This window comes from Megascapheus bottae, chromosome 27, assembly GCF_031878675.1.
Source record: "Megascapheus bottae isolate mThoBot1 chromosome 27, mThoBot2.hap1, whole genome shotgun sequence".
Taxonomy (NCBI): Eukaryota; Metazoa; Chordata; class Mammalia; order Rodentia; family Geomyidae; genus Megascapheus; species Megascapheus bottae.
Genome location: NC_143535.1, coordinates 9,802,034 through 9,825,926, shown reverse-complemented (window position 1 = coordinate 9,825,926; position 23,893 = coordinate 9,802,034). Strand labels below are relative to the sequence as shown.

Genomic DNA, 23,893 nt, shown 5'->3' with positions numbered 1-23,893 from the left:
ATGCCTGTAATCCTAGCTACTCAGGAGGCTGAGATCTGAGAATCAAGGTTCAAAGCCAGCCAGGGCACAAAATGACCTGAGACTCATATCTCCAATGAACCGGTAGAAAACAGGAAGTGGGGCTTGGCTCAAGGGTAGGGTGATAGCCTTGAGCTGAAGAGCTCAGGTACAGCGCCCAGGCTGAGTTCAAGCCAAGCCCCATGACCCACAAGAAAAAAAAAAAAAGCCAGAAGTAGTGCTGTGACTCAAATGCCAGAGCACTAGCCTGGAGCAATCTTAAGGTCAGTGCCCAGACTCTGAGTTCAAAGCCCCAGGACGGACAAAAAAAAAAATAGTCATACTCCACAAATTTAGACAATAGGTGACACTTTTTGTGCTATGATTGGTTTAATATTTCAATATCTTTAAGAAGGAAAAAAATCGTTGGACCTTTGAAGTAGCACAGAAAACTGTTGATATATTCGCTTACTATCTATACATACTATAATATATTGCTAAAAAGTCTTGTAACTAAAAATTATTCAGGGACCCCTATAGTCTTAGCCACTCAGGAGGCTGAGATCTGAGGATCACAGCTTAACGCCAGCTTATTTCCAAGTAACCAGCAAAAAGCTGGAAAAAAAGAACTTCATCTCAAGTGAGAGAGTGCTAATCTTAAGTGAAAAAAAAAAACTCAAGGATGGTACCTAGGCCAAAGTTCAAGCCCCAGGACTGACACTGGTACACACATACACACACAGTCATTCAGATTCAGTATTTTGCTACTGGGGCTTCAACTCTCACTCTCAATGGCCTCAAACTCTCACTCAGCTTTTTTGCTCAAGGATAACACTCTACCAATTGAGCCACACCTGGCTTTTTGCTGGTTAATTGGAGACAAGAATCTCTTTGTCTTGTCTGAGTGGACTTCAAGCCTCGATTCTCAGATCTCAGCTATAGTAGGTAGCATTATAGGATTGAGCCACCAGTACCTGCCTCATAACATAAAAATAACATTTCTAGTGTGTTATATTTCTAATGATTAAAGTAAATATGTTAAGTAAATGAGAAACTAGAGTCTCTCACAGTCAAGCGAAATAAATAACCAAATATCCTTTTTGTTTTTTTTATAAATGAACATACTGTTATGTTTTAATCTTTGGTAAACAAGTATCTGCTAACTATAACCCCTGATTCATAAGCCCTGTACATTTCTAATATGCAGTGTCATTGTCAATAGGTTACAAGAAGAAAGGGAAACGTTACATATTCTAAAAGGGGGGAAAATATAGGCCAAACAAATAATATCTAGGAATTAGCTCTGTTCTAAAAAAATGAAAATTTTCCTAGTAACCTTTTCTATAACCAAATATCCTGCAAAGACTAATACCAAAACTTTTATGTTTAATAAGTAAGCTTGAATAAAATGATCACTCAACCATTTTATTCCCTAACCTCGGATAGTATCTTTTATGATTTTTTGTGTGTATGCATCTTAAATATTACATAATAAAAAGCATTTTAAGTAAAACAGGAACTTTTCAAGCAGTAGATGATGGCATTTTGTCATTTAAATGCCAAATTACCAAATGATTGTCCCTGGTGGAAACCTCTTAAAGAAAAGCTAAAGTCCTAAGTATGTCTTCTGGGAAGAGATTGATCTATCATAAATCCACCTAATAATCTTCCTGGTCATGTTCCTATGGACCAAGTGTTCACCCCGAGCCCAGTAAGTTCTCATTTCCTCCATGTATTCAATCTTTTGGAACTTGATATTCCCCACATGATTTGGAAACAGTGTCTCAAAGCCAAAGTGACAAAGGAACTTTGCATTAATAAAGAGAATTTAGAGTCGTAGTCAAATTTGGAGAGACTAAACTACCACTTTTCCCTATAGAGAAAGTCCTTTAGTATGCATAGGCTTCAATTTAATAAAAACCTACTTCGAAGAAAAAGCATAATTAGCTGAAGTGTCATTTGCATACAAAAATGGACAATTCCTTCTCCACATAAAACATTCACTCCAAGTGTCACTGAATGACTTCAAAGAGACCAAAGACAAAAGGAATCTCTGAGCTCAGGGACAAGGACAGGCAGAGATCTGGAAAAGGTCACTTATGAAGAACTAGAGAAACTGTGCATGGCAGTGTCAGGCAGAGAAAGCTATGGCAGAGAACAAATACAGTAATCTCTTTGCACCAGCACTGTACTGGTCAGAGTAATAAACTAGTACATGGTTGTTGAATGTGAATGAGTGAATGAATAATTGAGCCAATGAATGAACTATAAATGAAGCAGGAGGAAAGGGAAGGACAAGGAGGAAGGTAGAAAGAAAACAACTGGTGGGAGACCCAAGACTTCTTCATATTCCCTGTGCTTATACCAGGCCTGGGACATAGGTGGTGCTCAATCAATACCTAACAGGACTATGGCTCAATCTCTGTTAACTAAATTCAAAGGAATCCAATAGCAGACAATCCAGTAGCTGTCTTACAGCTATCCACTATTAGTGGGTTCCCATTTCCTCCACATATTCTGCAGAGCCAGGATCTCAGCCCAGCAATGGACCCAGAAGCTAGACAGCCTTCAGCAGAGGTGTTAGAAAAAGACTCTGAAGTCCCTCTCAACACTTCAAGCTCTTTTCCAATGCCCAACCAAGGCCCTATGTTATATTTTCAAGAAAATGAGCCTGTAACAGTGAGTCAAATGCCACATCTTTTCCCATTTTTAAAAAATCTAGACTGCTAAAGGGATTGATCAGGACTTCAGGATAGATACCCTGAGGAGAAAATGCTCCCAGCAAGAGAGGCTCAACCAGAAAAACACAAACCATAATCAGCAGAATAATTTATCTTCAGCAGGCTTTTTCCTCGGGATTCTAATGTTTCTAGAACACTTTCAAGCCAGAATGCAGCACTGTCTTAGATATCTCTATATATGCTGAGAGTAAAACAGATCACACACCCAAATATTCTTTTATATACAACATCAATTGCTGCATACAATTCCTTAATGGGCCAATTTATGTTAACTTAGTGACTGACAATCAGCATCTATTTCTCATAAACAGAATGAAATGGAGAAAAGTCAACATCACAGAAAGTTTGAGAATGCTTTATACATATAGGTGCATAATTTTTTTCACGGTTTGTGTGCTTGTTTGTTTTTCCCAGTATGAGGGCTTGAATTCAGGGTCTAATTCAGCTTACTGACTCAAAGCTAGTGTACTACTACTTAGGCCATTACCTCTAGTCTAGTATTTTATTAGTTAATTGAAGACAGAGTCTTGGAGACTTCGACAGAGTTTTGGAGACATTTCAACTAGAGCTAGCCTTGAACTTTGATCCTCTAGGTCTTAGCCTCCTGAGCAGCTACAAGGATAGCCATGAGCCACAAGCACATGAATGGTTTGTTTTCTAAATTGAGGTCATAATATAGTTTTATATGGACATATAAGCTGAATTTCTTACTGGGGATTGAAATCCAAAAAAATTCAAAAACTGCTTTTACTTAAAAAAAAAATCAAGACCATAATGATAGTTAAGAGCCAGGGCTTTGGAATAAGACCTATTAAAGCTCTACTTTCAATTCTGTTGCTTATGAGCTCACTAATTTTGGCAAGCTGCTTATCTTTATGTTCTCTTATCTTCAAAGGTAGGATATAACACGGTGTCCAACATCCAATAAACAATAGGTAGAGTCTCTTATGGGGTTGGAGATGTAGCTCAATGATTGAGCATTTGCCCAACATGCATAAGGTCTTAGGTTCAATCCTTGCAATGTAAAAAAAAAAGGCAGGGCAGAAATGACTAGAAATGACTAGTTCCACACATGGAACTCTGTAAGGTTCAGAGGATCCATTTAGTAGGAAGGGTCATGTCATCCCCAACAAGCATGATATTCAGCTCTTAAATAACTATGTAACTTTTGTAATGACAGTAACAAGACTAGGAATGAAAACTCCTTAATGTTGGGCTAACAACCAATAAAAAGAGGGTTTAGGTTGGGCTGAGAGTTTGGCCTAGTGGTAGAGTACTTGCCTAGCATGCACGAAGCCCCAGGTTCGATTCCTTGATACCACATACATAGAAAAAGCCAGAAGTGGTATTGTGGCTCAAGCGGTAGAGTTCTAGCCTTGAGAAAGTTCAAGGACAGTGTTCAGGCCCTGAGCCCAAGCCCCCAGACTGGCAAAAAAAAATAGGATTTAGGTGTAGGGAAAAGTTAATTTTCTGAAGCTGCAAGCCAGCAGTATCACTGAGCTGTCTACGCCAGCACCCAGGGCCAGAAGATGGCACAGGACAGCTGTCATGACTCAGGCAGAGGCTTCTGGGAGAAATGACATGGTGCTTTGCTGTCCCTGCAGACCCCAGGACTTCTAATGAGTTCCCTATCATCTCCAGAGGAGTCATTTATTAGTAACAACCTCCACAATGTCACCCTGGGACACAATGACCTCCTGTCATCTCTACATGAAGAAGAGGTGAGGAAAAAGATTCATCCTAAAAGAATAACACAGCATCCTAGAACTGGGGAAATCAAGGTACATCGGGAAACAGGGAGACAAACAGCAATGAAGACAGAAAATAGAAGAAAACAATGATAGGAGAAAGACACAAAAAATAAACAGGACTAATAAAGACAAAGAACAAGGTTTAAAAAAATTAAATATATTTACATAAAAGAATGAGAGAAAAAGAAGTCAGAGAAGAAATGATGAGAACAAACATCCCTAATTCTGTAGTGCCACCACCAAATTAGAGAAAGGACTAGAAGAAGGAAAGGTGCTTTTTCCCATTGTTCTCCCCATCCACTCATGTCGGGTCCTTTGTGCCTGGCTTCTGTCTGTAGAGAAGTAGGCTTCAAGAGCTGATATATCCCAGTTGGGATGTTGAGATATACACTTCCCCCTGCACTCCATGGTTGCATACCACCCTTGGTGTCTTCTGCCCCAGAGATGCGGCTGCAGCCACATAACAGCCTCTACCTATGTCTCAGTGTAGTTTATTCACAGAGACACTGTCTATGTGAGCTCTGTATAATGTGCCCTGCATGAAGGCATTCGGGTGTTCTATTGGAAGCCTTTGGGGCTAAAATGATTTTTTTTCTGCATTGTAAAATTTTTAGATAATAGGGGCCTAGCCCCATCCTGACATCCTGGGAACATCCTGGATTTTTTTGCTAAGGAAACCACACCCTATCCACCCTCTCAGGCTGCCCCATTTCTTCCATTCATTATAAAAGGATTTGGCCTGGTCCTTGCTCCCTCTCTGGACTACTCCTGTCTCTGTCAGCAAGAGGGAGCCATGTGTAGCAAATACTTGGAGAAGATGTACCAGAACAGGCACAGTTCACTTTGTGAGGGTCTTGGGACATGGACCATTTGGAAAAGGCCTCCCTCAAATGGAGAAGCCTCCAGATCAGATCCTCATCCTTCCAGCTAATGGGAGGGAGCAGTGGTCAAACTTGTTACTTGCTTCCTAACAAGTGCTTCTATAATAAGAAAGCAGGGGTGGCTGAAGGAGAGAAACAGTGGGACAGAGGAACCTCCCTGTGATGAAATCTCCAGGGGACAAGACCCATAGCAATCTCAGTATCATGGGAAAGAGCACTAAAATTTCAGTGTCCAGGGCCTGTGAGGGCAGTGGATGAAAAGGGGAAGCTGACATATACAGGTAGGGCTGGAGGGACACAAAGTGCTGAGATTAGGCCTCTGCTATCCTCTGGCCTGCAACCTGGGGCCCAGCATGTCCCCTTTTCCATGCCACACCCACTGACTGCAGCCATATTCACTCCCCAAAACCTGAAATTCTCCCTTAAACTGGAAATTGGGGATGCAAGAATCAGTCTGGCAGTCCAGCCTGGTTTGGGTAGCCATGGAGGGACAGTCCAAGTCACTGCTGGCCTCTGAGCTGCCTGGGGGACAGAAAAACAGAGCATCTTTGAAGACACCTGCTGTGTCTGTGGCAAGGTGGACAAAATGCTCAAAATACAAGAAAAGCAAGGGTCAGGATCCAAAGTGGTCTCACTCCCTGTTTCTCTGGACTCTCTGTGGAGTGCCTGTGTGCAGGATTTCTGCAGAAGATAGTCCATTTTGTTAAGCCTTTGAATATTCAAATTGAAAGTATCGCGCAATCATTGATTGTCAAATCATGGGTTTCTAGAGGTTTTAAATACTTGGCATGAGGGGGAAAAAACTCAAACCTATACCCGAAGGTATAAAACATTAATTCTGTGTGTCTCCAGCTCCGGGGACTTGGGTGCAGCTAGATGCTTTGTGAAACTTTAAAAATGTCGCATCTCTGCCTCTCTCCCTGCACAGGAACCCTCCTAGGTGCTGAGTTCCTGCAGCTGCTGAAACCAGTCTCTGAGCCATCTCCAGCAGACCAGGATGTCGGGTAACTCAGCTGCTTCTCCGGGGGTAGGGGTCAGGCAGGCCAGGGGCATTTAGATCCGGGTGTATTTTCCATAGGATTTTCCTGCACACAACAGAAAAAGATTAAAAAAAAAAAAAAATCAGGGCAAGCCAGTAAAGGCCCCAGGGTGGTTCTCAGGCCACCACGGAGCCAACAACCGTGGCTGTTTGAGCTGGGTGCTTGTTCCCCAGGACAGAGGCCCAAGGACACCGGACAGCGTGTACCCCAGGCCCCCGGCCTGCCCTCCCATTTTTCCACGGTCCTGTCCTGAGGTTTCGCGGGGAACGAGCTTCCGCGCCCAGAAACGGCGGCGGGGGGAGCTCGAGGTTCACGGAGAGCCGGAGAAGCGAGCAGCGCGCGTTGGCCGCGCACTGCGGAGCGGTGGCGGTCCCCAGCGCGGACCCCGGGGCGCGTCCGCCGCCCGCGGAGCCGCGCTCGGAGCGGAGAGGAGGAGGGAGGGTGGCAGGAGGGGTGGCAAGGCGACTGGGAGTGGAGGAGGCACAGCGCCGGGCCCCGAGGGCCTGGGCCAGGATTCCTTAGACCTGGGCGAAGAAGAGCGTAGACCCCTCTCCTGGGTTGACCCTTAGCGCCCCAGATATGGCCTGGTGCTGGTGGTGGGGGCTCCCGGATGTCCAGCTGTGGTCCCTGCAACGACCAGGGGAGGCGCTGGCAGCCTGGCACTGTCGCCAACCGCCCAGGTGGTTCCTGCAGCCGTCGCCGCCGCCGCGCCCGGCCCCTCCCCCCGCCATTCCCATGGCGCTGCCTCCAGGGCCAAGGTCAAGGCCGGAGCTGCTCCGGGCTCTGGCTGCCAGTTCCACGGGGCCCACAGAGCTCGTCTGGCCTAGCCTCGCCTAGCAGCCGTCCAGATCTACTCACTGTGGCTCTTCAGGAGGGAGAGGAGGGGTTCCCGGGGCCGTGGCGGTCACCTCTCCTGGCACACACGGTCCTTCCCCGTGGACCCCCGCAGTGTGTGCCCCGCCACTCTGGTTCCCGGGGCGACGCAGCCCTGCCCCGCTAGCTCGGGGGCGGCCCCTTCCGGAGGGCGGGCGGCCTCCCAGCGGCTGCCCGGTCCTGGGGAGCCGGTTTCCCCGAGAGCTCGAGCTGCACAGACTCGCCCCGGAGCCTCCGTGCTCCGCTGAGAATGCCTGCGCCAGGGAGGGGTGGGGAGAGATGGTGGATGGATGAAAGGGACCACAGGCAGTTCCCTGGGCGTCGTTCCTTTCTCGAATCAAGCTGGCTGGTCCCTTCACCTGCCCAGGACCCACTGGTCAAGCCCAGCTGTTTGCCCCAGGGCTGACTTCCAGTCCCAGGGCATGTTGAGGGGGTAGCTTCCCCCGGAAGCCATGCCTAGCCTGCTGCAGAAGGGAGAGACTGTGGGCTTCTCACCGGTGGAAACATCACAGTGGGGTGGGCTAGGTGCTGATCTAGCTGTGGAGAGAGCACCCCTGCCCCAGGTCAGCAGGCTGGGCCTGGAGCCCCAGTCTCCCCTTAGCCACAGTGGTGGGATCCATGTGCTGTGGGCTGTAGCTGCAGCTCCCAGAAATGGCCTCGTGGATCTTGCAAAGTGCTCATCCATATCTTAGCATTCTCCAACTGCCTCCCCCTGCCTCCATTGCCCCATATAAAAGGGGCCCTCACTGCTGACACCCCAACTCTTGGATTTGACCACTGATTCGGGTTGCCTTTTCCCCCCAGAAAAACCAAAGGTGTATCAAGGTGTCCGGGTGAAGATCACAGTGAAGGAGCTGCTGCAGCAAAGGAGGGCGCACCAAGCAGCCTCGGGGGGAACCGTAAGCATTCGCCCTCATCCGGCCCCGTGTCTGGGGTGGTGTGGAAGCCACACCAGGATCTGGTCTTTCCCCACTGGTCTTACAGCTTCTCAGCACACCTTCACTCACTTCACCAATGGCAGCCACAAAGAACAGACGAGGAAGTTGGGATGGGGGGAGTGGAGAGAGTATTGCAGGCCTCAGGATTTGAGGAAGTCCATCCCTGGTCAAAGCTGAGAATCACAACCCTGTTGGTACAATGCAAAGAGAGAGCCAGCCATCAGATGATCAGGTTGCCATTGCCTTAGGGAGACAGTGTATACAACCTGCACATGCTCAGAAAGATCTCCTCCAGAAATTCGCCTCATTTGGGATTAGAGAATCTAAGTGACATCTTCCCTTCCTTCCTCATTTTGAGACCCAGCTTCTGAGGCCGTATGACTGAAAATCACTAGTCACTGAAATCCCCCCTGTCCTGGAATGTTATACAGAACCACTGCCTCTAAGCTAGAGTGAATCACGTAAGTCCAGGTTCTTACAAAACTCATCTGGGAAGTTGTAAGTCTGACATTTGATACAGCCAGTCTTTCTTTCTTTCTTTCTTTCTTTCTTTCTTTCTTTCTTTCTTTCTTTCTCTCTCTCTCTCTCTCTCTCTCTCTCTCTCTCTCTCTCTCTCTCTCTCTCTCTCTCTCTCTCTCTCTCTCTCTCTCTTTTCTTTCTTTGCCAATCCTGGGGCTTGAACTCAGGGCCTGAGCACTGTCCTTGAACTTTTACCTCAAGACTAGAGCTCTACCGCTTGAGCCACAGCACTACTTCCAGTTTTTCTATATATGTGGCACCAAAGAATTGAACCCTGGGTCTTCATGGATGCGAGGCAAGCACAAAGCCAAACTCCCAGCCCCTTGGTACAGCTTCTTAAAGCATGTAAAGTACCATCAAAAGTGTTCAGGGCAGCAGCAGGGTGAGATCACTCTCCAGAAAGGGAAAGTCATTCCTGAAAGCCCTCTATTGAGGTGCAATCTATTGACGGTACAATTGCTGTGGGTCACTGTGGGTTGATGCGGAGCTGGCATCAGATAACTGGAGCTCATATTGCCTGTGTTCCTTTTGGTCCTTCTCCAGACTGTAAGCATCAGTTTTTCTGCCTGGCGCTATTTGTGTTCAATGCATGACTCATGAAATGGGAGGAGGCAAATTATGCAGGGGTGGTAAGTAGGTTCCTGAGCCAGATGAACAGGGTTTAGATCTCATCTCCTCAATATGGCTTCCTCTGCCTCTCTTGCATGGTCCCCTCATCTTTAAATAGGGGATAATAAAGTTTTGTAATAACTAAATGAACTACAGCAGAGAAAGCACTTGGGAGAGTATTTTCCATTCAGTGAGGGCTTAATAAATGTTAACTTTTTTTGGAAGACATGTAAAACAAAGTTCCTAAGCAAAGGTTGAAAGCCAGCAATTCAGCAATATTTATCACATCTTTTGTCCCAGGTTTACAGTTTAGGTATGAGTTTGCTCATCCCTGGTATATAGAGCTGGAGAAATGAATATCTCCATTTGCAGAATTTCAAGGACCAGCAAAACTTCCTGACATCTGTAAGGGGCTTTCCGATGATGCTTCTTTTAAAGCACTTGGCAAGCTCACTATTTCATTTAGTTACAATAATCAGAGGAGGCTAGGAAGATCAGGAGTCTGTATTCCTCTGTTGTAGCTAATGTTTAATGCTTACAGTTGCTAATGGTAAAGTTAGAGATAGACCCAAAGTCACTTTATTCTTAATATAAAAACCTTTTCTGTCTGTTGCCTGCAAGTTGATTTTTCTGTAGATCCTGCCATACTAATCAGGAGCTGAATCTGGTCATCTTGTTCCCTTCCATTAGGAAGTGAGTTGTGGTTACAAGGTTATAATTAATTAAACTAGTCCTGAGGGAACTGGAGAATGTTATTGGAACCCACACCTTCCTCATATCAAGATGTTTATAACAATCTTTCATGAAAGAGCTCTGGTGTTGGTCAAATTCTGTTTTACCTGGACGTGGAGAGTTTTCTCTCAAGCAAAGTAATTCTGTGGCTATTAAGTCTTAACTGATTAGCTTGCTGGCTGTTGGCTCCCTCACAAGCTTCAGGAGCTGAAGGGAAAAGCACTTGTGTATCTGACTAGTTTCTGTTCCCTAGAGCAGTCTGTCTTATCTTTTTCTAATCGTATCAGCTAGAAAAAAAATGAACCAGGACTTCTGAACCAGTACCTGGCAGGAACATATTCTACTTTGCTTCCTGGAAGATTCTATCAGTCTGTGCCCTCAGCAACATGTAGGAACACAAAGAATTTCAGTTGAAGAGAGAGATGTAAGATCTTTCACTAGCAGTCATTGGGAGAATGTGGGATTGTAACGCTAGGATTACTACAAAAAAGTGTACCCAGTAGGCAAGGATGACATGTACCTGACACAGACTTTTCTCTGATGTGTTCAATGGTTGAAGGATAACTCTGGGAAACAAACTAAGGAGTGAATTAACTGTGCTGAATATTATAAAGCTGGCAGGAATTTATCTTAATTTGTTATGAAGTCCGAGTAGTATTCACAGATTACAATTTTGAAAATTTTGGAATTTATGGATTGAGACAAAAATTCAGATCTCAAGCCATACCAGGAGAAACCATGTGAGCCTAGATGGAGAGTTTAATAAAAAAATATAATAAAACTTCAGACAGATCAACTTGCACACACACACACACACACACCTTTTGTCTTAGGGGCAAAGGGAAAATTGAGTTAGTACTTATCAAAAGATTTACATTTCTTTTTTTTCTGAAACCATTAGATCTGTGTATGGGGTGTGTGTGGGGGGGGGGGTGTTTCCAAACAGCTATGATGTATTTTCACAAATGGTTGATTGTGGATTTTGTGCTGCTGGAAATCTAAGAGAGAAGCAACTTTCTTTGTATTTTTGGAGCAAAGGAGACAGTGAACCCATGACTGGAAAGATAATATCAAGGAAGATATTGTTAACATACCTGGGGCAGGTAACAGGGTAACAGGGAAGCAAGCAAATAGGCCAATCCAGGGGAAGCATGGAGTTAAAGAGAATGCTCCACAATAAAACAGGTTTTTAAAAAACCCATTCCTTGCAACTCCTTCAGCTCAAAAACCAAATATTTGCATAAGGACCGGGTAAAGGATTCCAGCTTCCTGGTTCATGACATTGCTGCATGGATCCTTTTCAAAATTAACACCACCTCCTGTTTCACCAGTAGCTGATTGTGCCTTGCTCCCAGCGGTCAGGGAACAGGAGTGAGTATCCCCTGAGACCCAAGAGAGAGGTGTGGTAAGCTGGCCTTCCCAGCCTGGAATCCCAGAGCAATGCTGGTCCCTTTAAATTTTAAAGCTGAAACCTGAAATCCAAAAAAAAAAAAAAAAAAGAAAAAGAAAAAGAAAAAAAAAGTCCTAAGCTATTAGGTTAGTATAATTCTTCAATCAACTGGAAAATGTATGCTGTTTTACTTTAAATAGTTACAAGGGACAGTCACATAAACTTTAGTATTAAATATAGTAACAAAAGAAGCAACTTTTATAGAAAGTAGTTTTTTAAAAAAGGCAGCACATACAAAGCTGAAATATTTCCTGAATGTAAACTAGAATGTTGCTGCGCTCTGAATCAGTGATTATAACTTGAAGAAAATCCTTTCTATTTTTGCAATTCCTAAGTAGTAAGGATGTGCATATTTTTTAGGTAATCAGATTTAACAAAGTTAGGAAATGTTTGGTGTTGGAGAAACAAATTTGTTAGACTAAAAAACCAGTTAGTATTTGAAAAACTTATAAAAATTATTCACTAAGTCCTATTTGAATTAGAAAAATGTTAGCCCTTATTAATTGTAACTAAAACAATTTACTAGGAAGGACGTTGGCTCAGTTTTCACAAACTTTCTGTAACATGAAAATTATTTACATAGATCTTTAGCAAAATGAATGACATAAAATTTAACTGGGGAATCTGATATTAGCAAAAAAAAATCAAGCAAACCTAAAAAACTCAAATCTAAGAAAAATACATTAGTTGCATTTAAGAAGCAACTGGTGTTTTGTTTTTATTTTTTACAGGAAAGAATTTGGCTTACCTTATCTCAGAAGGAAATACAGCTCCCATCAAAATGTTCTAGCTTTCCCGGCATAGAACTTCTATTCTTCTTTTTGCTTCATGGTCATATTCTTGCTTTGACAGCTACCCGGACCCAGCAGTGTGCACATTTCAGATCCAGTTGCACCAGCTTCAGCAGGTCAGTCCAGAGAGCATCACAATTCCCTCAAAAAAAAAAAGTCCACCTGGAAAGCCTTTCAGAACTTGATTCAGGGGTTCAGACAGGCACCACCATTTAATTGGAATCCAACCAATCAGGAGATGAAGAGGCAATCTAGCCAGGAAGCCAGGGCTAATTCTGTCTTCATTTCTGAACTGTCCTCTCTCTGCTGTCTGCTCTGCCTCTCAAGACCTATTTCTTTACGTTCATTCCATTCCTCATCACTAAGTAACTCAACTTGACTATAGTGTCAGAACTCTTTAGAGTCTTTTCTTTTCTTTTTTTTTTAGTATGCTATGAGATGAAATATAGAACATCCTGAGGCTCTCGAATAATGCCTTTGCTCCTGTTCAGTTAGCGTCTAGCCGACAGGGGCTTCCCTCCCCTTCTTTTCTCTCTTCCCAGAAAGCAGTTCAGACAAGTGTAAGTTTTCCCAGCCCAATATGAATAACTATTACATAAGCACTCATTCCTATGCCACTCCGCAGTTTAGAGTTTAAGGAGGTCATACGTAAGGAAGCTTGAGCTGATGGTAGCTGCCACAAGTACATCTCTTTCACGTAGAGGAACTTAAGACTGCAAAAACAATTTAGTGTCCTGTAGCTTCATGAAGTGTTCCTCTGAAATCTCTCTTCTTGGAGTATTTAAGGATATTGATCACACAGCAGGTCTATTAAGACTAAAGGGGGGAAAAACTATTCTTGTATGGTGTTTACCAAGTTAGTGTGTTGCATTATCATTTTAATCTATGCATTAAGAGAACATGTTTGCTTTTATGACTTTTAAAGTTTAACATGCAATGCTAATTTGTACCATACATCTCTCGGATTCCATTTCTTATTCTTTGCTATTGCCATCATTACCACTTCTCAAAACCCTCTTTCAAGATTCAGTTGCTGGGTGTGTAAAGTTTAAGAAAACAATAGACGTAAATCACAAGGAGTATTTCCCCAGTGTGTCAGAAGTTTCCTCTGGGCCTCGTGTGGGTCTCACACTCACCGTCACTTCTGAGAGGCTTACTTGAACTGGACATATGGGCTGGGTGTGGATGGCGTTTGAACCCAAGACCGTGGAGGCTTGAACCATATCTCCACTGTGACACTTGGACCCAGGTTGGACCACCCTGATCCTATCTTATATCACATTCCCTGCCGCATTAGTTACCAGATTCATTTCACTGGTGCTTAGCTTAGGATAACTGAAAAATACAAATTGCCTGCCTGTTTACTATAGTGGAATTTCTCAAGTGCTTTTCTCTCCTAGATAGAGAAATTATTCGGAACAGATTGACACTTCTATTCAAATCCATTGTGTTATTTGGAAGTACCTTTCTTCTCCCTTTCTCCTTTAGGACTGTATTTTGAGGCTGAGCAAATGTCTTCCACAACCAATTGTGTTCAACCCTGCGAGTTTTCCACTTGTGTTTCTTGTGAAGAAAATCCAAGCTTCCTGGATCAGATCTTTGATTCCTATCTACAGATGGAAACACCACCAGAGCCTTTGCCAAGCACTCCCTACTACTTTCCAGACAGCTTCCAAACGACCCCTTTCTGCTTTAACCAGAGCCTGGTAATTTATCTTTATTCTTCATATAAGCTAATGGTTGCTAATTCCTGGGTCATAATAATGTGTAAGAGAGTTTGTCTCATCTGGTGAGAAAGCACACAAATTTTCTCGACAAGGATTCCATGTGTGGACACATCACAGGGCATAAAATTTTGACTACACAATTATAATTTCTCAGGTGAGATGATGTATGTCATGTCTCCCCTGCTGTTTCTTGAATCATAAGACAAAGACACTGACTAATTTGTAGGTGGGATTTTGAGTTTCTTAAAATAAGATTAAGGCTGCCCTTTTTCAAACTTCATTCTGTGAGTAGGTATTGATTTCGTTTGGCTTGGTTACTGAATTGACTCTGCTAACTGGTTGTTTTGATCTTGTTGGACACACAAGATCTCATTTGGGTCTGAGATGGTTCATAAAATTAACCATTCATTTGAAATAATTTGACTTGTCTACCTTTTTATGGACCTCAAGTGTTCAAAATGTGTTTCCCTATAAAATGAGTAAGTTATACCAGGCACCAGTGTCTCACATGTATAATCTTAACTAGTCAGGAAACTGAGATTTGAAGATTGAGGCTAAGCTAGTCTGAGCAAGGAAGCTCATGAGACTCATTTCCAATTAACCAGCAAAAAGCTGGAAGTGGAACTGTGGCTTAATCAGTAGAACACAAGCTTCAAGGAGGAAAAAAAAAAAAAGCTAAGAGATAGTGCCCAAGCCCTGAATTCAAGTCCCAGTACCAATATAAGAAAAATAAAATGAACAAGGTTTCCATGAGTAGTAACTAGTTTTTCTAGATGTCTATATTTTTTTCTCAAAGTTTAAAATCCAAGTTTAAAAATAAAAGAAAGAAATTTGAATGCTTTTTCCTCTTGCTTTCTGAAAAAGTCTAGATAAGCAGCAACTGGATTTTAGAGGAGACAGAAAATTAACACTCTGAATAGGTATTTTGCCATGAGGCAAATACAGGGTTCCAACCACACATTTCTCTTCCAGCTTCTTGGATGGCAGGAAGCATGGTTTCTCATCCTAGAGTGTCCCAGAAACTAGACTCTGGAGGGTCCCAGTTCTTGTGTCTACTTGGTTCTCCACACCAAAGGTACAGAGACACGTTCAAAGGGCCACCTGCAGCTTATATTGCAGCACACAGCTGGACTCAGTGCGCAGGTGACCAGACACACAATGGGATTTTGTAGTTTAAGAACAAAACATCCTCTAAAGTATGGTGATAACAAAGGAATCCAGTGAAGCAAGACAATTCATTATTGGGAAGGAAATAGGTAAATATACAATGTGGTGCCATGAAACTGTGGAGTCAGCAAATACAATTATTTCAGTAGACTTTGGGTTGAGTGTTTTGGTTTGTTACCCTCTCACTTTCTTACTCCATAAGCCCACACTGTTCTGTTCTTTTGATCCTGTCTAAGTTATCGATCTCTTTGTTCCTTGTTGTTTTGTTGTGTTTTTTTTTTCACGTGTCTAGACCCCAGGATCACCTTCGGATTCCTCTAATCTCTCAGGCTCCTTTGACTATAGTTACTCACCAGCCCAGCTGCCTTCATATGCTCCAGAGAGTTACAACTCTCCCCCAGCTCTGGACACCCTAAACCCTGGCTTCCCTCCAGAGAACTGCTCCTACCACCACTTGCCCTCACACACCCAGTATAACTGCTTCCCCACAGCCACCACCTCCGTCTGCTACTGTGCTTCCTGTGAGGCAGAACATGTGGACATGCTGAAAACAGCTGAGTACTTCTACCCAAGCCAGGACTGTGTGGACTTTACCCCCTCGGTGGCCACCGCCAGTGATTTCTATAGGAGGGAAGCAAACTGTGACATCTGCTATAGTTAATACAAGCTACGTGTGTGAATTGGGAGCTTGATATGGGTATATCTATTTTTCTACCACATGTCACTCTTCTTCAATTTCCTGACACTAACATAGGCATTCATGTGAAATCCTCAAACTGGATCATGGTGCCAGTCTTCTTTTATATGTGTACAGTTAAACTTTTTGTAGAGCACTTCTTGTCATTTTACTTTTCTGTGCTATGAACAAGTTTTTTTTACACTAATAAATGTTTGTATACTATATGTTGGGCTATTTTTATTCATTTCCGATAATAGTATTTATTTGTTTTGAATATTATCAATGAGCCAGAAAATCTCTAGCTACATAGCTTGAGCAGCTTTATCTTATTCATGAATTTAAAATTATTTTTAGCAAGGTGAGACAGTTCATACTTATAATCTTAGCTTCTTGGGAGGCAGCGATTGGAAGATTCAAAGTTCAAGGCCAACTTGGGATCAGTTATTGAAACCTTATCTCCATCAATAAGCTGGGTGTGAAGGTGTGAATTCCTATCATCCCAGCCCTGCAGGAACTATAAATGAGAGGATTATGTTCCAGAACTTTTGGGGAAAAATATAAAGCCCTATTTGAAAAATAATTAAAGCAAAATAAGTCAGGGGCTTATAGTATAACATCTAACTAGAAAGCATGAAATCCTGAGTTCAAAACAAAATTATTTCAACGGGATGAGATGCTATGGTTTACCTTAAGATAAAAGACAGACCTAACTGTGATAGTGGAAAAGGAAAAAAAATGCCTTGCCTCAAAACAAGGATGTCTATCTTAACAGTCATGGCTCAATCATTAGTTCCTCATATTTAACAGTAGTCAATGAAAATCTAAAAAGCATATCCTGCTGGGTACCAGTGGTTCACACCTCTAATCCCAGCTACTCAGGAGGCTGAGATCTAAGGGTTGTGGTTCAAAGCTAGCCCGGGCAGGAAAGTTCATGAAGTTCTTATCTCCAATAAATGACTTAAAACTGAAAGTAGTGCTGTGGCTCAAAGTGGTAGAATGTTAACCTTGGGCAAAAGAGCTCAAGGACAGCACCCAGGCCCTGAGTTCAAGCTCCATGACCACCACCACCAACAACAACAAAAAGCCAAAAAAAAAAAATCCTATATGCAGCAAAGATAGCCTGTATATAATTCTTTCTCATTTCCAGAGTATTGTTTTGAAAATTTGCTGGGCAAATACCAACTTTTCTCATGACAGCTGTCATGTCATTGAAATAACCCACAGCTTATACTTTGTAGTTATCTTCTACTTCTACATTTCTGCTTTAGGTCTTTAAAGATGCATCACTAGTATTTGATTGCTAGGACTCACTGTACTGTTAATGACTGAGTTTCTCCAACTAATCATTAATTAGAAGAAGCCCACTGTCTTTCAAGTTCAGAAGATTTTAAGCTTCTTGTCTCACGTTCATTTCTTAAGTCTTGCTTGCTAAAGAACAACAGAAATCCAGGACTTAATTCCTGAAGTAGAAGCTTTCAGTACCATAGCAACAATACTAGCACCAGAGGTACCAGTTTTTAAACTCTTCCCAGGTGCTAGAATTGCTCACAGGTTTTCTCTTTGCTTTTTTGCTGGTCCTGAGGCTTGAACTTAGGACCTGGACACTGTCCTTGGGCTTTCTCAAGGTTAGCATTCTACCACTTGAGCCTTAGCACCACTTCTGTCTTTTTCTGTGTATATAGAACCAAGGAATTAAACCAAGGGCTTTGTGCATGCTAGGCAAGCACTCTATCACTAGGCCACACTTTTGGCTCTGCTTATAGGTTTTCTCATACATCATCTTATTTAATAACAACATGGATGGTAATACAGAGTATAATGCTCAGAGAAATTAAATCATCTGCCCATAATCACTCAACCAGATCCAACCTTCGGTCTGAAGGAACCCACGTCCCTACCCCTGATTCTCTAGTTGTGAAAGGTTTGTTTAACACCCTTAAGGGAAGAACCCATGGAATCATTAAACACCACACAAAGGTGTATTTTCATCCCAATTAAGCCCGTGCTCCCAGAAAGATCAAAATGATCTACAAGATGCCAAGATGCCAGGCAGAGGAGCAGCAGAATCCCTACAGAGCAAGGAACTAGAAGCACGAGCTGACCAACCTCCTCCTCCAATGGGCTTCTTCGAGTTAGGAGACGGCTTTACTTTCCAAATTGACACTAGGTCATTGTCCTCTCCCTAAGGACTTAGCCTAGGCTTGGGCAAATAGGACAAGTTTCAGCTCGCCTTGTGAAATAGTTGTGCCAGGAAATAGAACAATTGTTGCTTTCTGAGATGCCAATTAAACTAGATGTTTCTAATGCCTTGAAACTCATTTGAAACTGGCCTGTTGTCAACAAATATCTATTCACTCAAACCAGACCACCTCCAAAAGCCCTTTTATATTCTCTACTCCAATCTAACAGCTGTCTGTGTCCAAGAGATGTGAGCAAAGAAGCCAAGACCATCCACTGGTTGGCACTGACATACAGCTTTCCTGGATGCCATTCTTTACTGCTCCTTTTTTAAATAGATGATGGAAGTGAAACTTAGAAAGATAAAATAACTTGCCTGAAGTTACATAACCTATAAATCTGCATTATCTGATATTGTCTGAACATCCAGTAGCCCTCATAAGCTTTCCATGCATTCTACCTAGAAGAATCATCATTTTGGACTTAAATCTTTTGCCTTAAAAGTCACCTGCATATTGATAGCTGAGTTTTCACACCAGAGGTATTGAATACAATTATAATCAGGAGTTAGAAAAGATGAATAAATTTCTTATTCAAAATCATCAGAGAAATTAATAAAGCCATGTAGTGTGTGTTTACCATAAACAAACTTGTTGCATGTCTTCAAACTGCAAAGTCAAAAGGCGGAGTGATTTTTAACATTTCAATCAGTGAGTCACGTGGTCTCTATAGTTACTCCACTCTAATGAGACTCACATGGAGTTGCCAGTGTGTAGCAGTGGCTCATGGTAAAGATCACTGTCATGGGAAAGGGCATCAGCTGAGAAGCAGCAACTCCAGGACTCAGCTTAGAGGAGGATGGTGGCAAGCGAAAGGGGTTGGAGTTCATTCAGCTCACTCAAAAAGGGAGAAACTTTAGGACAAGTACAAGAAAATTCTTACAAAGAGAGCAATAAACTTTAAAAAAAAAAATCCTGGGCTGGGAGTTTGGCCTAGTGGTAGAGTGCTTGCCTTGCATGCACGAAGACCCAGGTTCGATTCCTCAGTACCACATACATAGAAAGAAGCTGGAAGTGGTGCTGAAGCTCAAGTGGTAGAGCTCTAGCCTTGAGAAAGTCCAAGGTCAGTGCTCAGGCCCTGAGCTGAAGCCCAGGACTGGCAAAAAAAAAAATCCCTTACTTCCACACATTGAACATGTAAGCAGTGACAAGAAAAGCTTAGATAAATTGCCTAGATAATATTTAGGACTGGAAAAGGATTTAGAGATTGCTCAGATCAGAGATCCTCAACCAGAGCTGCATAATATGATGCTTTCAATAGGCTTTTTTGAAAAAAAAAATAAAAAACCTTGGATATCCAAGCCTCCAACAGATGGATTACAATCTCTGGTGTAGGATTTGGGGATTAGGAAGCATTTAAACCCTTAAGTTTTAAATTATGGGAATTTGATGTGTGGGGTGGAATACAGAGACTCTTCCATACTTTGTATCTAATGTGTCATCTTCAACAACTATGTGAAGATATAAAAACAGGAAGCTGACATTGCTGACAGATTTTACAGATTTTACCATTTTTGCCAGTCCTAGTGCTTGAACTCAAGGCCTGGGCACTATCCTTTAGTTTTCTGAAGTCTAGTGCTCTACTACTTGAGCCACAGCACTATCTCTGGATTTTTCTGTGTACCAAGAAACTAAACCTGGGGTTTTGTGCATGCTAGGAAAGCACTCTACTGCTAGGCCACACTTGGGCCCAAGACTACAGATTTTATTCAGATAGATAGATAGATAGATAGATAGATAGATAGATAGATACATAGATAGATAGATCTCCAATATTGGAACTGGAACTCAGGGCCTCACACTCTGCTTGGATTTTTGCACTTAAGTCTGGCACTTGATCACTTGAGCCACATCCCCATTTCTGGCTTTTTGGTAGTTTAACAGGAAATAAGAGTCTCCTAGACTTTTCTGTCCTGGCTTGTTTCAAACAGTCATCCTCAGATCTCAGCCTCCTGATTAGTTATGATAACAGGCTTGAACTCATGATTGCCTGGCCATTTTCAATACTTTGTATACATGCATTTATGTGCTGGGGATGTAGATGTCTTTCTATGCAACAAGACTTTCTATTTTAGGACAACTAATCCTTCTCTGAATATCCTGAGCACAGGCTGAGACATAACCCCATTTCACAGATGACAATATTGAGTTGAGTGGTAAGGTGACCCACCAAGGATGAGACAACCTTTTGATAAGAAAGGGAGCTGACCTTTCTAGTCCAGTGTTGTTTCCTGAACATAAAGTTAACATTGCTCCTTGTGAGTTTCAGCTCAATAATGTGCTACTGAAAACAAGATGGTTTCTGAATGAGTACATACTGACTTTTTGAAATCACTTTAAGGGCGCAAACACAAAACACAAGTTTTGGTGATCCTTCCAAACATATAAGGTTTTTGAAAGATATTTTTTGGCCAGTCCAGGGCTTGAACTCAGGGCCTAAGCACTGTCCTTGGGCTTTCTCAAGGCTAGAGCTCTACCACTTGAGCCACAGCACCACTTCTGGATTTTTCTATGCATGTGGTACCGAGGAATCAAATCCTGGTCTTCGTGCATGCACTCTACCACTAGGCCAAACTCCCAGCTCCAGTTTATTGAAAGATATTTTTAAAGAGGCACAAAAGGCACAATTTCTGGCCAATGCTAAAAACATCTCAGTCCATGTTTGTTATTATTATAAAGAAAACTCTTAAGTGTTATTATAAGAGAACTCTGGCATGGGGGACAAAAATAGTTGACATCAAAATTCCTAAATTCTAAACTTTCTCTTTCTCTCCCTCTGTGTGGCCCCCTTTGCTTGCTCCATGTTGCAGCTGGAAACATATGGCTAAGCTTGTTAATAACCCCACTCACCACACTGTACCAGGGATATTGTCCCCTTTCACTGGTCAGGTAGAAAAATCTGTGGGACTTAATGTCTCCATTTTGCTGGGGTATTCTGGTCCAAATAAGTTATATACATGTTTCCTCCTGTGGTGGTAGCCTGTTCCTCATACTGTTGTCCTTGAAGGACTAGTCTCTCCAAATCATCACAGCTGGGGAAGGACATGGAAGATGGCCCTCCAAGGGTGAGATGGCTCCAATCCCCACTTTGTTTGAAACAGAAAAATATGGCCAAACCATCCATCTAAGCCTATACAGATATCTAGGATTAGAGGAGCTGTAGTACTGAGGGTCTCTGCAAATGGGTTTGGCAGGTAAGTCTTTGAAGCTCCTAACCCCTAACCTGATTCTCCTTCTCACTCCATTCCTGGGGCCTGCTCTTGACTCAAAGTCCAGAGCCCACAGTCAACATGGGGAGCCTGACTATTCATGGCTTAGCAGGCAGAACTAAGCAAAGATAGATGGAGAATCACAGCCAGCTCTAGTTTTCTGTCCACCTTGCACCAGGAAGCAAATGGAAGGATCAAATCTCCAAGGCCGTGGCTGCTCTTCTTCAAACCACTGTCTCCCCTGCTAGAGAATGGCTGGAAGAGGACTTTCTGCCTGGTGAGCATTCATTTATGGCAGCTCTCAGCCTGGCCCATCACCTTTCCTTGGCTGGTGAGTAGGAGCTCAATGATTAACTGGAGGAATCCATCTGCGGAAGACTAAGCAGAGTTCTGTGATGTGGTTAGCCACAAGGACCTGAGGCAAGGTGTCCCCTCCCACTGTCCCCACAGAATGGTCTTCAATTTTGCACAAGTTCCTCTTGCATTGGGTAGAGAGTGGGACTACAACTTTCTGAACTCCATTTCCACATAAAGCAAAACAGCCTAAACTTAGAGCTATACAGCAAGACAGACCTGAGTCTGATTTCAACTTTCCACATTTATTTGCTCTGTGATGCTGGACAAGTGTCTTAATCCCTCAGAGCTGACACTGAGTGATAAAAGCATGCAAGCCAATAGAATGACACCAAGTCACTCAGTAAACCCCTTCAAAACTGGCTTCATCCTGTGAATAAGTTGTAGAATCTCATTTCCTTGCACTGACAATAATGGCATATAAAATATCATCACAAAGAGGTCGCATCCCACAACATCCAAGACCTTTCAAATTCTCCAAGACACTGAGGCAAGCAACCATTCTTTCTTGAAAAGGTAAAAATATTGTCATGCCTGTACTTTGAGCTACGTGGCAGGCAAATGTGAGAAGACTGAAGTCTAAGGCCAGCCCCCAGGCAAAAAGCACAAGGCACTATCTGAAACTGGATCCAAAAGCAAAGAGGGCTGGGGACCTGACTCAGATGATAGAGTGCCAGCTGAAAGCCAAAAGAAGATGAGCAAAAGGCTTGAGGCCCTGAGTTCAAGTCCCAGTACTGGACATCACAGCAACAAGAACAAACAAAAAGTACCTTATCAATAGCACAGAAGTCTGAGAAAAGTCTTGAGAAAGGAAAAGTCCCAAGAAGTCAGGTAAAAAGCTTCTCTACCTAACTGTTTTGGGCTTTCCTGTGCGTTGGGAGAAAATATTGTCTTCACCAATTCCAGCCGCTCATCTCTGCGAATCCCTGCCTCTCCTGGTTATATCGTATCTTGCAGTATACCAGGTTCCTCCATTAGATCACACAGACACACTATTATGTCATTTGGCTCCTATTACCAGCTATAGAATGGGCATTGTTATTCTATTTCTAAATGAGAAAACAGATTCAGAGACCGAATCAAATGTCCAAGCCAATGATACAGATGACCAGAATTCTGACCTAAATTTGTATAATTCTATGTATAATTCTATAACCTTCTCTACCCAGTGAAGGTTCCAGGTACTTCTAGAACAGAATGTGGTAGGAAGGTTGTCCTTGAGCAGATTAAGTGCACACACCATTCACTCTGACAACAGAATGTTGAACTGGAAAGTTTGGAGGGAGATGTAGGGCTGAGTAGAAAGGATCCAACACAGTCGTGGGCTCCATGGGGAGACCACGTATCCTTGTATCATGCAATGCCTTTGAATTATTATTTTAAATATCCAGAAGAAAGAATGGAAAGGTCCTTGTGAGAAACAATCTTGGAAAGAGCTTGAAGCTTCCTGGCTGTTTCACATTGGAGAGACACTAATTGTGCTGCTACTACCCACAAAAATAAAACATTTCTACGTAGGTAGAAATGTAGTTAAGGCACACTGTGTCCCTGTTGACAAAAGCAACCACTGTTATCTTTTCTTTAAATCAGAAAAGATGCAAAAATTCAAGCATGGAGTACAGGTAAAGTGCCATGAACTCCAAGTAAAAGTATTTAATCAGGGACCATTTTTGCTCTTCTTGCTAGTGAGTGTGCACAGGTGGCTAAATAACTTTATCACATTATGTTAAGGCTCTCCAAGTGTCATGGAAAATTGCTAAGATTAAACTGAAACCAGGTGATGTCCAGAGGTTGTAGTACTTGAAATGCCAACATATTTTATTTCAAGCAAACTTTTGGGTTTGCGGAAAAGGGTTTTACTTGCTAATGTGTTGACTCTAGACAAGTCATCTAATGTCACTCGGCCTGAGAGTAAGAAAAGTGCTCTCCTCACTGATTGTGAACATTAAATGAGGTACTATGAGATGAATAAGTATATTTAAACAAGGCTTTGTAAGTTAGCAACTCCATGTAAGGACACAGTGTTCCTCTCCTCCACCACATTTTCAAAGGAAAAAAAAAGTCCTGTCTGAGTCCTAGATCTGCTGCCTCTCAAGAAGTGCACTGCTTTCTGACACTCAGAGAAGAGGCTGGAACTGGGTTAGAACTACCCTTCACCCTCACTCAATTCTGCTATGTTCACCTTCAAAAATGGCTAA

The 23,893-nt window shown here is 42.7% G+C and overlaps 1 protein-coding gene and 1 long non-coding RNA gene across 5 annotated transcripts; one reads left to right on the top strand and one right to left on the bottom strand.

The window, feature by feature from the left end:
* Window positions 1–1,444: 1,444 nt before the first annotated feature.
* Window positions 1,445–13,651, bottom strand: LOC150045593 (uncharacterized). Of its 2 annotated transcripts, none has more exons than XR_016532818.1 (4): window positions 12,280–13,651; window positions 11,176–11,553; window positions 7,269–8,409; window positions 1,445–7,037 (listed from the first exon to the last, which is right to left on the bottom strand). It is a non-coding gene; the product is annotated as an uncharacterized LOC150045593 (long non-coding RNA). The 2 variants fall into 2 exon arrangements; XR_016532819.1 differs by having other exon boundaries at window positions 1,445–6,455; window positions 12,280–13,650.
* Window positions 7,486–16,107, top strand: Pou2af3 (POU class 2 homeobox associating factor 3). 3 transcript variants are annotated; one of them, XM_090319555.1, is made up of 5 exons: window positions 7,486–7,552; window positions 8,088–8,182; window positions 12,384–12,438; window positions 13,811–14,028; window positions 15,509–16,107. In XM_090319555.1, exons 1-5 carry the CDS (start codon window positions 7,534–7,536, stop codon window positions 15,875–15,877), a joined length of 756 nt encoding a protein of 251 aa, XP_090175681.1. In that variant the 5' UTR covers window positions 7,486–7,533; the 3' UTR covers window positions 15,878–16,107. The 3 variants fall into 3 exon arrangements, with proteins under 3 accessions (XP_090175681.1, XP_090175679.1, XP_090175680.1); XM_090319553.1 differs by lacking the exons at window positions 7,486–7,552; window positions 8,088–8,182 and adding an exon at window positions 11,320–11,452; XM_090319554.1 differs by lacking the exons at window positions 7,486–7,552; window positions 8,088–8,182 and adding an exon at window positions 11,582–11,617.
* The last annotated feature ends 7,786 nt before the right edge of the window (window positions 16,108–23,893 follow it).

Coding starts and splice junctions, on each gene's coding strand:
- Pou2af3 (XM_090319555.1), top strand. Junction 8,183..12,383: donor AAGCAGCCTCGGGGGGAACC/GTAAGCATTCGC, acceptor TTGCTTTGACAG/CTACCCGGACCCAGCAGTGT. Junction 12,439..13,810: donor AGTTGCACCAGCTTCAGCAG/GTCAGTCCAGAG, acceptor TTTCTCCTTTAG/GACTGTATTTTGAGGCTGAG.